We start from the raw sequence: 17342 nt of genomic DNA on the forward strand, positions 1-17342 counted from the left end.
TCTCTTTAGTGTTGATATTTATAGCACCGATGCAATGAAATTCGCCACCATGGATTCTGTTTCCAAATGCAAAAATGGTTCTAGAAATCTGTACAATTTGCTATTAAAAGTGTAGTTTCTTATTCTCCTTTTCAGAGCATATCTATCAGGTTTTTTTTTTTTCCTTAATTGGAGCAAAAAAAAAAAACTTCCTTGTTCCTCGTCACCAGTATTCCCGTCACCCTCCCTCTCCCCTAATCAATACTTGCATGTCTTCCCGTGTCCGGAACGGCTCCTCCTCTATTACAGCCCCTGAGCAGTTTGGAGGAGAGTTCAATTTGGTTTCCGCCATATGAACATATCCTTAGGGGTTTAAGCCAGTATTGCCATTACAGTCAACAATACAGACATTACATTCTTTCATTTGAAAACTTTACTAGCAATGTGTATGTATAAGAGACACAAAATGGTGAACAAATACAAAATTGTTTGTTTTCCATTTAAGAAATCATTCTCACTATTAATAAATATAATGTAGCATAGAAAATATATAAAGGCTTTTTCATTAACAATAACATATACCGCTTAAAAACATTACAATCCAATTTCAGCTTCAAGTATATGGAATGTATTTTTACTGAAATCTAATTTGCTTTAATAGCCGTACCACTGAATACCAGTTTGAGTAGAATTCATGGAAATTATATATTCTGTATCATTTTCTGACACCCCTAAACAGCATTGTCTGCCTTGTCAGAGCTCAACACACTCAAATTGCAATAAAATCAATATGTGCAGCTCTGAAAATCCTCATTCTGCAGGCACAATTGTACTGAGTGCCCATCAAACTGCAGTCGCTCAGAATGGATCAAGATACCGTTTAATGGTCAGAGACACCACATGTAATAAGAGAAGAGGGTTGGGTACAGCACTGAGCAGAAAATGTGAAAAGCCTTGCAAAAGTTTGGCTAATACTAATGGGGTTTGCATATTGTGGTTGGCACTGTAATTGTATATTTACATGTGGCAGATTTGCAGCAAAAATATGACCCTGCTAACACTTTCTCCATTTGTATGAAGTTTGCAGAAATCTATGTATGAACATTTGCATGTATAGACTGGGTGGAAATCCGTGACTTTTATATTGATGGCCTACCCTTAGGAGGCTCTGACCACTTGGAAACACATTAGTGTGGAAAAGGAAAGACGACATCCGCTTCCTGATGGAGGGCAAGGGATAGTCAAGGTGAAGCCATTATTCCTTCAAGATGTGGTCAAACGCACCATGGTTGGAGAAGACTGCACAGATGTGCTCCTGTGTAGCACCAGATATAGATGTGCCTAGCTAATGTTCCTCATCGGAGTCAAAAGCATTTTCAGAACAAACAGACCGTGCAGGGGGAGACAAGGTTCTGTCTGTTAGAGTAGAGACATGAGCTTTGGCCTTATCCAGGGAGTGTCACTAATCTATAGGAAGATTTCCTAGTCCTCTTGCGCGGACAGGTCCTAGAGCTGGAATGAACGCAATGAGGGCACCCAAGGAGGGGGCCTAGAAGCCACCAACTGATCAGTAATCTGGAAAGACAGCCATTCTAGAATTTCCACCACAGACTGGTTAAGTTTGGTAAGGTCCCCTATGGACTGGATAAGGGAAGCCAACCAATCAGGAGGAGAGTCTCTCAGAGAGGGGCCAATAGGAGCAACAAGAATGGAACCCTCCTGTCAATACCACTGTAGAGACTAAAGGGAAATCCAATTATTGGTAAGTATAATCTTCATCTTTTTAGGTTTATTTGAAATATACTTATTTGTATTTACTATTAATGATGGTGTTTAACCACCTGCGGTGCTGCCATGGAGGGTTTTCCCTAGAATCTAAATTACTGATAAAAGTGATGAAAAATAAATCCGAGTTAAAATTTATGCTATAAGGTTTTTTTTTATTCACTGAATAATATTTACTCCGACAATGACTCAATGCCTGCAGTGAAGAAAATAATCCAATTACAAAAGTAGGTAGTGCAGCGGTAGGAACGAGGTGGAGAAGTAGTTTAATTTCACCAAGTATCTGGTGCCCAGAGGTGTACTTGTTTTTTTTGTTTTTTTTTTAAAGAGTGGGACAGCTAAATTTCTGTTGCATTTTATAAAGAAAAAAAAAATCAATATAAAGAAAAAAAAATCAATGTAAAAAAAAAAAAAAAAAGTAAATCACACAAATAGTTAAGAGAACACATTATCAGTTTGGTCCTTGCTACACATCTCAAATAACAGTAATCTAATAGTAACAGCAACTTAGATGATCGTAGTGATCGACACAGACAAACATGCAGAAAAAACCTCAGACTGCATCTTCTCTGTATGTCTCCAAGCCTCCTCTGCTCAAGGAACCCCTGTGATGTTATAAGTGATGCCACAAAGTTCCCAGGCAGCTGCTCAAATGCAGAAGCAGCACACACAATGCTCAATATGAGTATTATGTTCAGGGGGCTTTCTGTGACCGAGAACTGAATATTTTCGAGTTTCCCGACATCATGATCCTACAGATGACATCAAAGACAACACACAAATTATCAGTCTGCAGACACCAGGACTAGTTTCCTTAGCCTGCTCATTTCTTCGTGTGGTTGTGAAGGGGTTAAATAAAAGGAAACCCTTCTTATCAAATGATAAGTATTAACATGTATTTCGCTTAGTCCTGTGGGTATAGATACATTATGGATATCTTGTCACGAAAGGCTCCAGTAAGAAATGTAATACTGATTTGTTGATTTGAGACACTTTACAGGGAAGCAGGACCAGGCTTGGTTCACAACCCTAGAAGCATAGTTGGGGCCTGTAGTACCTGCGATGAAGAGGTCCGCATTGTGTTTGAGATCTTCTGGCTTGTAAGACCAGATCATTATTCTGTGAATGCATTGACAGGTAAAGTGTTCCTGAGACTGTAAGTGTCTCCTCCGCTAGATGAATGGCCTGAAGGAGCCTTAGCTCCTAATACAGAGGTGTCCGCTTCTTTGATTTCCATTGCTCTTTTATAAAGCTCAGCTGCTTTTTCAAAATCCCCTTCTTCATACCTGTTATAGCATGTAAAAATCAACTTATATTATTAATGTCACTATAATGTTATAAGCAGATCAATAGCCATGTATACAAAAGTCTATTCTCATCAACAGGTCATGGATGAAAATAAATGGTGGTGTAGATCATATCTGTACAAAATAGCAAATTCTGTAGTAAACACAGCCCAGCACAATGTTAAAGGCAGCCTGTCGCATGCAGAGTCAAAATACTACACAATATACAGATAATTATTATAGAAGAAGAGTAGATGTGCATATTGATAACAGTTTTATGAGAACTAGTATTATATACATTTAAATCCCTCCTGGTTTGGGAGTGGCAGTCCTGTTCATAAGTAGGACCGCCTACTGGGCTCCTAATCTCAAAAAGAGAAGGCATTCAAATGAGAGGTAATATGGAATATTTCCCATAAAGATAGATATCAATCTGCTCAGCTTCTCCTGCTCTATAACATTCACAGGCAGATCAGAATACATGTTCAGTGTCACAGGTTCATTTATTTCTTCTTACATTAAATAGCTATTCCTATCTTAGTCTGACAGGTGTGTTTTCCAGAAGTAGGGACTGATATACATCTTCAGACCAGCAGTCCTTTGACCAGTGTCCTGTCTCGTAAGGCTTCCACTGTGAATAGAGATGTGTCTGTACATACATAGCTCTATTCACTTCTATGGGAGTTACAAAAGCTACCATGTAAGATCTATCATGCATCACACAGATCAGATGTACTGATACAAGGTGCTCAAAATATAAATGCATTACTGATATATATTTAAAAAGGGGGTTGTCTCGCAAAGAAACCCCTCGTCAAAGGCAAAAATTGTTCATTTAAAAACGGTCTGTTAGTGCCATTAATGGATTAAGAAGTGCACCCGAATACCTTTAGTAGTGCTTTGAGTGATTGTTGGGTTTCTCTGGGAACTCCTGGCATCCTCTGGATTTGTTTACAAGGTCTAGCTTCCTGCTGTCTCAGCTAATGCATCATGGTACTCGTAGACTGGACTTGTAGGCTGACTCGCATCTTCTCCCTCTCACTACCTCCCCCTCTCTAGCTACCCTGCCCACTACTAGCCCTTCCCAACTAACTCAGCCCACCCCATCATACTAACCTGTCTACCTCCCTCTTTTCTGACTCTGCTGGCACGTAGAATTGTCTCGACGCTGCACAGAGCAGTGTCCGGTCCACTGCATGTGTTGCACTGGAGTCAGAAAAGAGGGAGAATCTGTCCCACAGGAGGACGTCTGAATGGAAGACAGACAAGTATGATGGGGTGGAGTATTAGTGATGTTCCGTTTCCGGAAACAGGCAAAACGAAAAACATCACAGGGTAACCCGAAAACGTCCCTGTGGCGGTCACATGACCGCCTACGGGATATGGGTGAATATACATTTTTGATAAATTATGTAATTTAGGAAGTAGGCAGGACAGTTTAGATTAGTGTAAGAATTACATTTTAGCCTGGTATTTCAGACAACCCCTTTAAGTAGATGTTTGCTGACTGACCTTGGTCATCTTCTCTATCTCCTGGCCACATCTGACCACAGTTTTTGTTTTTAATGGAAATACAACATTACCATTCATTTGATGCATGGACATCCCAGATCCATGACAGCAGTGGCCACTTTTACAAAGGTCTTCTTTTTCTATTCTGACCTACTCTATGATGTCCATTTTCCCATAACTGGGCATATTGCCATGGATGCTTTTCTGATACGCACACTAGGACACATGGCTAAATTTGGCCTCCGTCCTGAAGCAGAGCGGACACACTAGCTGCCAGGTGTGCACCGTTTCAAACAGCAGGGACCTGGCAGCAGGGACTCTGATTATGGGTATTTAGCCACTCATAATGCCGTGGTCAAATGCAACCATGGCATGAGTGGCTACTTTCACTTTCTATGTTATGATTTTTTTTTTCCCTTCAAAATTTAGTAGCAAACTGTGGTACTGCAATTTTTTTTTCAATTCCACCTCATTCTGAATTTTCTTCCAGCTTCTCAGTCCATTGTACAGAATAATAAATGGTACCATTTTGAAGTACAATTTGTAATGAAACAAATCAAGCCCTCATATGACTATGTAAATGGAAACATTAGAAAGTTATGGCTTCTTTGAATGCAGGGAATAATAAACTAAATACAAATGTGAAAAATGTCTGAGTCTGTAAAGGTTAAAGGGGCTTTCTGAGCAAATTACATTGATGACCTATACTTAGGATAGTTTGTCAATATTAGATTGCCGGGGGCCCGACAACCAGGATCCTTGCCGATCTGATGTTGTCACCACCTATAATACAGATAACAGAGTAAAAAGCAGATAGCTCTAGCTGTAATGTCTGTACTGTAGTTACCGCAGCTCAGCCCCTAAAGCTCAGCTGCAGTAACTCAGCATAGCCACTACATGGAGAACAAAGCTACTGTACCCGCTTCCATGCATCTGATGAGAACAGCTTATCAGTAGAGGTTGTAGGTGTTGGGCACTCGCCAATCTAACAGTGGAGGAGTTCTACACAGAAAGATCAGATCAAACATAATAAAATATACCAAAAACCAATACATTACCTTAATAAAGCAAGGTTTTTCAGAGTTTCTCCAACCCTGGGGTGCATCCGGCCAAGACTATCTTCATAAATCTTCATGGCACGCTCATACAGAGGTAAAGCTTCCACTTGTTTTTTCTCAAATAATGAAAACAGGTAACATAATAAAAAACTACATTGAGTCTTATTTCATTCCTTACAAACTACATTAAGAAAGATTATTCATATTCACACTCTCAGATGGATGCACACTACGCACACGGACAAACAGAGCACATGCGTACCCACACACAACTACTGCATGCATGGACACTTGCACTGCGTAAGCACAAACACATGGAGCACATACACGTATACATATACACGGACCACACACGTGCATGCACACATGCATACATACACATGGATCACACGCATGCACACATATACACACACGCACTGACAGAACACATCTGGTATACTTAGTGTCTGCTTGCACACTACAGTATTTTTCACAGGCCCCTAGGCCTTGGATTTGCCAGTTCCATAGGCTTCTTTGTGCACAAAACTGTGAATTTTGCAGGCTCCATAGAGGTCTGTGGAGCTGTAGAATCCATGGCCCGGAGAAGAACAAGGTCAATCACTTAAAGTATTTGGCATTAATTTGGAGAGCCCGTGTTTTTCACATGGGCAGTTGTATGTTGCTTGCTCTAGAGTGGGTAACCCCAAAAATCTTTTCATATATGCACCTGAAGGTAAAACCGTAAACATTGTTACCAAAAAGCAACTACAATAGACAGTTGTGTAACTGTAAACCAATTTTACTCTGTGAACTACTTATAGATTACACTGGAGGGAGGGGGGAAGGGTTGCACTATGTTGTTAATTGGGTGTAATTGTTTTATATGTTTGTGTAAGGGGCAAAAATTAACATTTTTGATAAAAAATAGTTGTAATATGTATTGAATATGTAAAATCAATAAAAATGTTGAAATTGAAAAAAAAATTTGTTGTTCACATCAATGTTACAACAAATTACTAAAATGCCAAATAACAATTTAAAGTGGAAAAAAGGTTTACTGTAGCGCTCAGAAAATGTCAATTTCAGTGTGACACTGAAAATTTTACTTTAGCATAACCAACAATGTAACATATTTTCCGTGAGCGTAGCCACGTGTATTCTATTAGTACTTTATATAGGTGACATAAGGAGTTGCATTACTCATGTGATATTAACACTGAGTTTATAGGCTGCAACTCAAAAGAAGAACAAAAGAAGAAATGTAATGTATCTATGAATAACTTCTGAGTGTACAAGGAATCTACAAAAGGCTTACCATTTGACAGTACAATACCGCAAGATTAACCAAGGCAGTAGCAACACTGGGGTGCTTTGGGCCAAACGACTTCTGACGGATTTCTACAGCCAGTTCATAAAGAGGTACTGCCTTATCAAGCTTTCCCTGGGGGTAAAGATAAGACACAAAAGTAAAAGCCCAATGCACAATAATCATTACACTTTCATAAGTAAAAAAGATCTGGTCATTTCATACCATTCTTAAGCTGGCCATACACATTAGGCTTTGTAGAATCCGTTCAACAACCTTAAATGTATAGGGATGGCTCCAAGGTCCATTGGAGGGAACCAAATGTCAGAACAGGTCTTATTCTTTAAATTGTACGAATATAAGTGCAGCCAATGATATCCCTCAGATGCTTATCTAAAAAATTTTACTATTGTGAATAATATGTCAGTTTGGTAAATTGAAAGGATACTTCTGGGGAAGAAGTCATATTCACGGCGATTTCATGTGCATAGCACAGTAAGGGCTCGTTCACATCTGCACCCGGTCTCTGTTCTACACAAAACTGAGCAGGAGACGGAAACCTGCAGGAGTCTCTCACCCATTCATTTGAATGGGTTTGAAAGATGTCCGGCCGTGAGTGGCGGTGAGCGTTTTATGCTCTCCGCCGCGAAACCGTTTTTTTAAACCGGACACAGAGTCGGACATGCAGTACTCCGTGTCCGATTTTTAAAAACCGATTTCGCAGCGGAGAGCATAAAACGCTCACCACCGGAACCGATCTGACAGGTTTCCGTGTTCTGCATGCAGAAGATGGAAACCACAGAACGGACTGCCGAACGCTAGTGTGAACCTAGCCGTAAGAGTCATCCAATTCTCCAATCAGAAAGCGTACAGTCACCGAAGAATCTGAGTGTGGACAGTCACTATTTTTATATCTGAAGTCAATGTGCCTGAGCCATAATATAAAACATAGCTCATTTTGAGATCACAATATATCATCATCAGTTTTCCAAATCCCCAGTTCTTAATAATATTTCTGCACTGAGAAAGTGTTTTTTATGCTGAGGTGGTTAAACATGCATGCTGGCACTCCATGTACACTCAGAGTTATGGAAATACAATGTGAGAATATCTAATACAGAACGTACTTTTCTTTTGTAGAGCACAGCGAGATGCTTCACAGTATAGGCCAGTGATGGGTGGTCTGGAGAAAGAGCCCTCCTCCTGATGTCTAACGCTCTCTCGTACAATTCCTCGGCTTTGTCGTACTGCTTTTTCTCATTATAAAGAGCCGCGAGATTATTCAATGACTGGGCACAGTCGGGGTGTTCTGCACCAAGCACACGTTCCCTCATTTCCAATGATCTCTTAAGAAACATTTCTGCTGTTCTACAAATATACAGATACAAAGAAACAGATAGAAGTTACTACAACAGTACTGTATACAGGTGACTTATCTCTAGTTTATTAGATGGAGTAACCTACAGTATTAGGGAACTGTAATATATGGGAATCTCTAATATGTATTTATTCTGTGCTAAAGCAAATTTCAGCTAAAGCTGGCTAGCTATGGGGATACCAGATTAATCCACCAGTCATCCATAGACTGGTGGATTAATATAATTATTATTTGTCTATAAATTAGACTTGTAAATATCAAGCTATATGGAATTTGTCAGGGCCTATCAATGAAAGGTTGTTTTCTCCACTGATGTATTTATCTAGCAAATAACTAACATCAGCTTTACCTAATAAAAGTAGCGTCATCTGGGAGTGCTGGGGTCAATCACACAACAGTCTGTGAAATGCGGTCTGTGCGCCATTCGCACTTCCCAGATGGACCATGGCTGTGCGAATGGACCCACTAGATTATAGTGTTCCTGAATGGCTAGATGACTACAGTATTGAAGTAACAGAAAGCTCTGATATCCATATAGTGCTCCGGCTGACATCAATATGATTGTGGTCAGTTTGGGAAATGCAGCTGGCATACGGACGTGACAGTATCTCACACTTGGGTGAATGACCCCTAAAGGGAAGCAACATGAGTAAGGAATGCTAATGTTCTCCCAATTGCTTATTTGGATTTCCAAGAGTGAACTTGGGTGTGTTAGACTTTAAGCCCCACTGGGGAGCGGGTCTGATATAAACTATTACATTTTACAGTATTCGGCACTGCCAAATATCTTGTGGCTACATAAATAATGGGTTTAAAAAATGAGTCATCTGTGTATCCTTGAGCTGAACAATACATTTAGTAGAAACAGATTTCTGAACCAAAGTTTTAATATGAAGAAAGAAATTCTAAATATTTAATAGACTGTTATAATATTAATAGACTATTTTCCTAAGGCCTGGTTCACATCAGCATTCAGGTTTCTGTTTGGGGACTCTGTTTGGGGAGTCTTCCCCCCCGAACAGAAACCTATACGCATTAAAAAGCAGTTACCTTAGTCTCCACTTTGCAGGTTTCCGTCATCTGCCCGAAAAACTGGACAGAAGATGGAAACCGTCAGTCAGTTTTTAAACCCATTCACTTGAATGGGTTTGCAAAGTGACCGCCTTGTGCCTCTCCGTAGTGAAACGTTTTTTTTTTCACCGGATACAAAGTCGGACATGCAGGACTTTGTGTCCAGTTAAAAAAAAAAAAACCTAACGATTTGGCTGCGGAGAGGTACAAGACTCTCATGGGCGGACACAAACTGCCGGGTTTTCGTCTCCTGTCCAGTTTCTCGGGCAAAAGATGGAAACCTGCAAAGCGGAGAACGGGCGCAGATGTGAACCCGCCCTTACTATGATGTGAACCGGGCCTAACATAATGCATTAAAAAGTTGCATAAATAGTGCAAAACTAGCAAAACCTGATTTAGAGATAATACAACTAACAATACACAAAATGTAGTCAGTATTAGTACTCACTCCAGGTTGTTCTGCAAATAATACAGAACTCCCAGTTCGTTCAGGGTTCTGGCATTATCTGAAGTGTCTTTGCCCAGTGTTAGCTCCTCCAGCTGAAGAGCTCGACGCCTTAATAGAGCAAATCCATACTAACAGAAAATAAAAGAAAAAAATACAATGAGATTCTAAAAAACACTTTTCTTTAATTTCCTTGTGAAACAACTCGGGAGCATCTTTTCTTTGAATTTCACAAAGATTTCAGTTCCTCTGTTGTTCCTTCTGGAAATACATGAATGACTTGCACTGTGGGAGATACCATTTGCCTTGATAATCGGGGGAATCACTTCACGGTCAGCACTGACGGTCACCTACCAGACTGTGTAGAGACGCACCATTTTGAAAAGGGCAATGTACATATCAAATGTCACTTAGATTAGCTGGGGATCACCAAATCTGAACCCCTTTGTGCAAACACTTTCAGACCCGTTGTATTACCTTGCTGTTCAGGATGATTCTGACAAAGCTTTTTAAACCGTTTTATACAGGAGTGAAACACAGAATTCTAAAATGAGATCCCTCACGCATCAATATCTTGTGTAAAGTAACGGCCTAGAGCAAGCCAATGTCTTAAAGATTAATGGTAGCATTACCACACTCCCTTTCCTTCTTGCAGCTTTCTGCCGAATTTTGAATGATCTTTTCCTCAGTTGTTCTGCTTGTTCATATCTGTACAAAGGAAAAATAATCACACGAGATTCACATCACAATGTCTTTAATTAAAATGGCTGATCAACAAAGGAGCTTGGGCAATTTATGGGCTCTTAAAGGAGTTTTCTGGCCCCTCAGGACCTCCACAGGATAGGTCATCAGTATGTAATCTTGGCGGTATGATAACTGGCTCCAGGACAGCTGATCTGTGCAGGGTCTGGATGTCAGACCCCCACAGATCACATTTTGATAATCTATCCTTTTGGGGCCAGACAACTCCTTTCAGGGGATTAAGATGGTTTGCTCCAATCTCTAAAAGATTGAGCTATGGATTGTTACACTAAGCTGTGATAATAATGCATGCGTGTGTTAGTAGCCATTCCATGCAATAGTAGTAGAAGTACGTTATAAAATCTTGGGTGTATTATCTTACTTGTTTTGCTTCTGGTACAACACAGCTAATGCATCAAGCTCCCAGGCTACTCTCAGGTGTTCGCTACCATAGGCATTTTCACTTATTTCTAGGGCTTGTTTATAAAGCTGTTCTGCATTTCCAAATTTCTTAGATTGTACATAGACTCCTGCCAGCTGGTGCAGGGACTGAGCCACACTGGGGTGATCCGGATCTAGGGCAGTCTCTCTGATCTCTAATGAACGCTGGAGAGGAGTCACTGCCTATACATTAAAACAAGTGTAAGACTAATGTACGGCAACTATATACCAGTTCATGCAGAAGAACAGAAACTAAGAACAAGGGCAGATTCATTCTTACCATCTTAAGACAAGTCATTTTTCAACGGTTCAGACACTGTCTAGTTCTGGTTCTTAACCTGTGGTAACGTGCACCTAGGGACCCTAGGGGTACACCCCACCCCTAGTAGTTCGCTCTATATGGACAAAAGCACTGCTCTGGAGATATGCAGGTGGGGGCTCCAAATAAAGCCTTATTTTGTTAACATGTATAACTATTCCCTGCATTGAGGGTACTTAGTAGGAACTTTTTCACTATGGGGTACTTTCATTTGAAAAAGGTTTTGAAAAATGGTCTAGAACACAAGGTGCATAATAATAATGGTTGGATAGGACAAGAATCCCCCCCATCTCCATTTTTGCAATAAACAGCAGAGCCATGCTTAATAGTTTGCTAAGGTTACATTGGTCAACCACTATAGTCAAAGTAGAGATGGGCTACATAAACCACATCTTCCCATTCTCTGCTTCATTAAAGGGGTTCTCTGGACCCTTCATTGTACTACTCATACACAGCTGCAACGTGCGGCCCTGTACTTGGTAAACAATGAAGAGGCAACAGCACCCTAGCACCCTGACTGGTGGAAGTGCTGGGAATCGGATAAGTCATTCATCTGAGTTAATGTATTGGAACACTAGAGTAGAGAAACTTTTTAATATAAACTATATCAATACTAACATGTTGCATAAAAAAAAACTCTTGTCTTTGAGGAACATTATCAAGATGCAGTTACATCACAGACAAAAATTTGGTTTAGCAACTTCTATTCATTGCTCTGCTTGAGAAAACAATTTTTTGTAATAAGCAGAAACAATGCCAAACTGTTCTGTGTACCTTGTGGTATAGTGAATCCAGTCAGGTTAGAGAATATGCTGACGTCACTTGGTTGCTTTTGTTGTCTTCAGCTTATAACCCTTTATACTCCGCAAAAGACATTCCTCCAGAAGGAGGTTTACTATGCATGTATTTATGGTTTACGCCACAATAAAATAAAGATCATTAAAGCGCTTTTCCCATGAAAGCAAATTACCTTTTATCCACAGTATAGGCAATAACTTGGGGATCCAACCACTTAGACCCCCAACTGATCAGCAAAACAGGGAACTTTCACTCCACGTTCTGAATGTTCTGTGATCAAGCAACGTCCACAACCCACCATTTATTTCAATGGGAGTGCAAGCAATGTACTTTGGCTATCTCTGGCACTCCCATTGAAATGAATGAACCATCACTCTGTTCTGAACCAGGGATAAAAATCCCCCATTCTCTTGATTAGTTGGGGTCTGAGCGGATGGACCCCCTGATCTGGAAGTTATCCCCTATCCTCTGTATAGCAGATAACTTGCTCTCATGGGAATCCTCCTTTAAGGGCAGCTTGATATAAGAATTACTGATTTCTAAATGTATGAATAGGAGTAGGTAAGAAGCAAGAGACCTGACTAAGGAGTCCCAAGTCTTTGAGAAAACGCCCCAGTGTTTCATACAGGTCTGCCAAACAGGTCATGCTCTCCTCTCCTTCACAGCTTTTTTCGTATTGCTTCAGAGCATCAAAGTATTCTGTAGCCATTGAGTTCTTGTCTTTCCCAACAAGTTGCCAGTAATTGAGCAATTCAGCAAAGTGTCCCCTGAGAACAAATGAAGATATTTAATAATGCAAAAGTTGTGGAATTTATGTTAAAGAAGATGACATGATTGTGATGAATGTTACAGTAAGACAAACCTTTTGTAAAGATTCTGCGATACAAACAAGTTCATGAGACATTGATGGAGCTTCTGTTTCTCCCCTTGTTGCTGGAATAGCCACGTAAGCTCATCTGCACTCCTCCATGTTACTCTGTCTCGACTATGATTAGTAAAAAGAAGGTCAAAGTGAGCAACGTAATTATATAATTGTACAATCTTCCTTGTTATATAGTGGACTGTTGCACTGCTATTTTGGGCATTACTAAGGATGGAATAACACAAGTAGTTTTTAATACAGTTTTCAAAGGTTTTCCAGGACTTACATTTTGATCACATATATACAACCTAGGACCCCCACAGACTAGCTGCTTGCCATCAGGCCTCACAGGCCAGTAATGTCGCATTTATGTGCCATGTGGTGTATTGGATTGGTACTCAGTGAAAAGGCTGCATCTCTAACCCAAATCCTGAGGTTTCTTTAAAATAGCTGATCTATCTGGTCTGAGGATAAATTGGTCCAAATCGTCATATATGCCCCTTTCTGCACGGCCGCCAATAGGTGGGCATGGTATATTTACGGCCTTAAGATTGTAGACACTTGTAAGTATTTGGGAATTCACATCTCTACTGATCATAAACAATTCCTGGGTCTCAATGTATTCCCACTCCTTGGTCACTTTCGGGGCAAGTTTCAGGTGTGGCGAGGTTTGCCTTTGTCAGTGGCTGGGCGGATAAATCTAATCAAAATGATGGTTCTTCCAAAATGTCTGTACGTTTTAGAACACGCGGCTGTACCAGTGTCGTGGCGATTCTTTAAACAATTGGACTCCTTATTTCTTCCCATTATATGGGGTAATTCAAGATCTAAGGTACGCCACTCCACTCTACAAAGGTCTAAAGCAGGGATATGGAACGTACGGCTCTCCAGCTGTTGCAAAACTAGAACTCCCAGCATGCATACTTGCTCTGCTGTTCTTGGGACTCCCATGGAAGTGAAAGGAGCATGATGGGAGTTGTAGTTTCACAGCAGCTGGAGAGCCGAAGGTTCCCTACCCCTGGTCTAAAGCTATGGGAGTCTTGGGTGTCAGACTCCTACCAATCTGATACTGATGACCTATCCCAGGGAAAGGTCATCATGTAAAATATGTAAGCCCTGGAAAGGCCCTTTGAACCAAAGTCAGGACTTCTAGTTCTCCTATCTGCTGGATCTATCTGGCTAAAAAGTGCATCAAAAGCTCCATATGTATTTCCAGCCTAAAGAAAAATAAAAGCGTTATCAGCAATTCCTCCTTTAGGCTGAGGCCCCACATTGCGAAAACACAGCTTTTTTGTTGCAGATTTTGCAGCGGTTTTTTGAGCCAAAGCCAGAAGTGGATTTAACAGAAGGTAGAAGTATAAGAGCTTCCTATATATTATCCATTCCTATTAAAGCCATTCTTGGCTTTGGCTCAAAAAACCGGAGCAAAATCTGCAAAAAAAAAAAAAATATCTACGTTTCCGCAACGTGGGGCCTAAGCCTTAATCTTTTTTTTAACATAGAGTGTCCAATATGAGATATTAATCCCCTATCCTAAGATAAGTCATGATGTCAGATCAGTGAGGGATAGACACCTAGCACCACCACTGATCAGCTGATAAAGCAGCAATCTATGAAGCTGAACGCAGAAAGCTCTGTACACTATGTAGAGAAGAAAATGCACTATTGCAGCTCAGCTGCCATTTACTTAGGCTGTGAAAAATCATCTCTTCAGATCTGAAAAGTGTTGCCTTACAGTTACTTCTTTTGTTTAATCAATGGTTTTTGACATATATTTTTGCCCTACTTGTGTTGCCTTTATGGACTTTTAACATATTGTGTGAATAAAGTTTTCATGGTTTTACGCAAAAGTACTGGTCTTTCTGTCTTTATTGGAATTCTATTAAGTTTGGAACATCTACGAACTGTTCTCTGGTGGGATGAGATGACAATTTTACTTTTGTACCTATAAATTTTCCAACTGAATTTCCAAGAGTACAACAATTGCAGTCACTTACCTCAATATACAGTACCTGGGGTATAATAAGTTTAGTAATAATAGTAGACTGGTACCTTAATTGCGTGGTGAAGTATTGTATGAGCTTCTCTCTGTACTCCGATACAATATTGTGCCCTCCTTGCATATACTCCAGTCTCACAGCTTCCCATGCCTGGAAGGAGAAGGAAAAAAGATGGTACTAATCTTTAATGGTACAAAAGTAGACAAAAACCTCGGGAAGTGCCCATATCTCTATAAATAACATATGTGCCTTAACCCATCTATTATCAACACATGAACAGTCTGGCTGTTGCATGTCAATGAATGCCTACCCACCTGCAGTGGAGAATTGTCAGTATGTGGCAGCCGGACCATGTGTCCTTGCTTTGATGGGGACAATTCCACGTCTCACAGTTCTACAACCAGTGTTCCCAAATCAAAGGATACAATACTGTGTATTTCAAACACCACTATTTTGAGCATTAGATTTCATCTTCATGTTTCTGAGAATCATTTTAAGGTCTAAACATAACAGAAGTTGAAAAAGACACATAATGTACCTGGAGATGCTGAAACTGAAGTAGTCCACAACTGTATCTAAGTACAACCATCTTATGAAGGTGATGTATCAAAAATGTCAATATTGGCCACGTCAGCCCAGCGCAGAGCTCCATCAGTTCACATTCACTTACTCCATTATGGCTTACACTAATGAGACAAAGAGTCTATAGAATTAAAAAAAAAAAAAAAAAAAGAAAGTTAACAAACACATCAATAATGTAAATAAGATAAGATAAGATAATCCTTTAATAGTCCCACAGTGGGGAAATTTCAGTATGTTTCAGCTGCATAGTAATACAGATACAGGATAATACACAGTAAATATTACAGAAGTAGTAGACACACATATGCTGAGAAAGATATACTAGGAGTCCTAAGGAACAGAGCAGCTACGGAACAGAGAAGAAAGAAGGAGGACATTCATAATCATTAGTTCTCTGTGCGGAGTGGTCTCCGCTTGGTCTGATGTAGATTATACAGCCTGGTCGCGGTTGGAAGGAAGGACCTGCGATAGCGCTCCTTCTCACACTTGGGGTGAAGCAGACGGTCACTTACAGTGCTGCCAAGTGCCATCAAGGTCCCATACATGGGGTGGGATTTGTTCTCCCGCATGGAGGTCACCACGGACAGTATCCTTCTGTCACCCACCACCTGTACTGGGTCCAAGGGGCTCCCCAGGACAGAGCTGGCCCTTCTGATCAGCCTGTCAAGTCTATTTCTGTCCCTGGTTGATATACTGCTCCCCCAGCAGGCCACACCGAAAAAGATGGCTGAGGCAACCACAGAGTTGAAGAAGGCCCTAAGAAGTGTCCCCTGGACTCCGAAGGCCCTCAGCCTCCTGAGCAGGTAGAGTCTGCTGTGGCCCTTTCTGTGCAGCGCCTCCAGGTGGTCAGCCCAGTCTAGTTTATTATTGAGGAGCACACGAAGATACTTATAGGTCCTGACTATCTCAATGCATGTTCCTTGGATCTCCACCGGGGTCGGAGCACCTCTCCGTTTGCTAAAGTCCACCACCATCTCCTTGGTCTTCCCAGCATTAATCCTGAGATGGTTCTGCTGGCACCATTCAACAAAATCCCGGTTTAAGTCTCTGTATTCCCTATCATCGCCATCAGTGATAAGGCCTACTATAGCAGAGTCATCGGAGTACTTCTGTAAGTAACAGCTGGAGGAGTTGTGCCTAAAGTCAGCAGTGTACAGTGTGAAGAGAAATGGGGCAAGAACTGTACCTTGAGGTGCCCCCGTACTACAGATCACAGTGTCAGACACACAGTCCTGGGCTCTCACATACTGAGGGCGGTTTGTCAGGTAGTCTAGGATCCAGTTGGACAGGTGATGGTCCACACCACCAAGGTTCAGCTATTCCCTCAGTAGCCCTGGCTGAATGGTGTTGAACGCACTGGAGAAATCAAAGAACATTATTCTCACAGTGTTCCTGGGTTTCTCCAGGTGAGAGAGAGCTCTATGAAGAAGGTGGATGATGGCGTCATCTACCCCAATGCCCGGCCGGTAGGCAAACTGGAGGGGGTCCAGAGCGGAGCTCACTAGGGGGCGTAGGTGTGTCAGGACCAGTCTCTCTAGGACCTTCATCAGGTGGGATGTCAGTGCTACAGGTCGGTAGTCATTGTAGTCCATCGGGTTGGGTTTCTTTGGGACTGGTACCACACAAGAGGTTTTCCACAGTTGAGGTACCACTCCCAGCTTCAGACTCATATTGTAAATGACCAAAGTGATACAAAGAATCATTGTATACACTCACAAACTCAATACGTCCAAATATTAGAGATAATAGAGATGTATAGGTAAGTGTAAATTATCCTCTGTAACTTATTTTACAATGTGC

The 17342-nt window shown here is 41.0% G+C and overlaps 2 protein-coding genes across 3 annotated transcripts in view; one reads left to right on the forward strand and one right to left on the reverse strand.

Annotated features, from left to right (window-relative positions):
- Nucleotides 1–17342, forward strand: part of TMEM108 (transmembrane protein 108) — a 515125-nt gene that overhangs the window by 199899 nt on the left and 297884 nt on the right. The gene's annotated exons all lie outside the window — the stretch shown is intronic.
- NPHP3 (nephrocystin 3) overlaps nt 2194–17342 on the reverse strand; it is a 37939-nt gene continuing 22790 nt past the window's right edge. The window contains exons 18-28 of one of the 2 annotated variants that reach the window (XM_075271272.1): nt 15499–15663; nt 15013–15110; nt 12961–13083; nt 12676–12865; nt 10923–11164; nt 10432–10507; nt 9803–9930; nt 8033–8273; nt 6915–7040; nt 5621–5736; nt 2194–3050 (exon numbers count right to left, since the gene is read on the reverse strand). In XM_075271272.1, coding sequence (XP_075127373.1) covers nt 2879–3050; nt 5621–5736; nt 6915–7040; nt 8033–8273; nt 9803–9930; nt 10432–10507; nt 10923–11164; nt 12676–12865; nt 12961–13083; nt 15013–15110; nt 15499–15663 — 1677 coding nt within the window. In that variant the 3' untranslated portion in view covers nt 2194–2878. Of the gene's footprint in view, nt 3051–5620; nt 5737–5795; nt 6327–6914; nt 7041–8032; nt 8274–9802; nt 9931–10431; nt 10508–10922; nt 11165–12675; nt 12866–12960; nt 13084–15012; nt 15111–15498; nt 15664–17342 lie in introns of those variants that run through there. The other variant, XM_075271273.1, reaches the window with a different exon arrangement.

Source organism: Leptodactylus fuscus, chromosome 4 (genome assembly GCF_031893055.1).
Source record: "Leptodactylus fuscus isolate aLepFus1 chromosome 4, aLepFus1.hap2, whole genome shotgun sequence".
Classification (NCBI taxonomy): Eukaryota; Metazoa; Chordata; class Amphibia; order Anura; family Leptodactylidae; genus Leptodactylus; species Leptodactylus fuscus.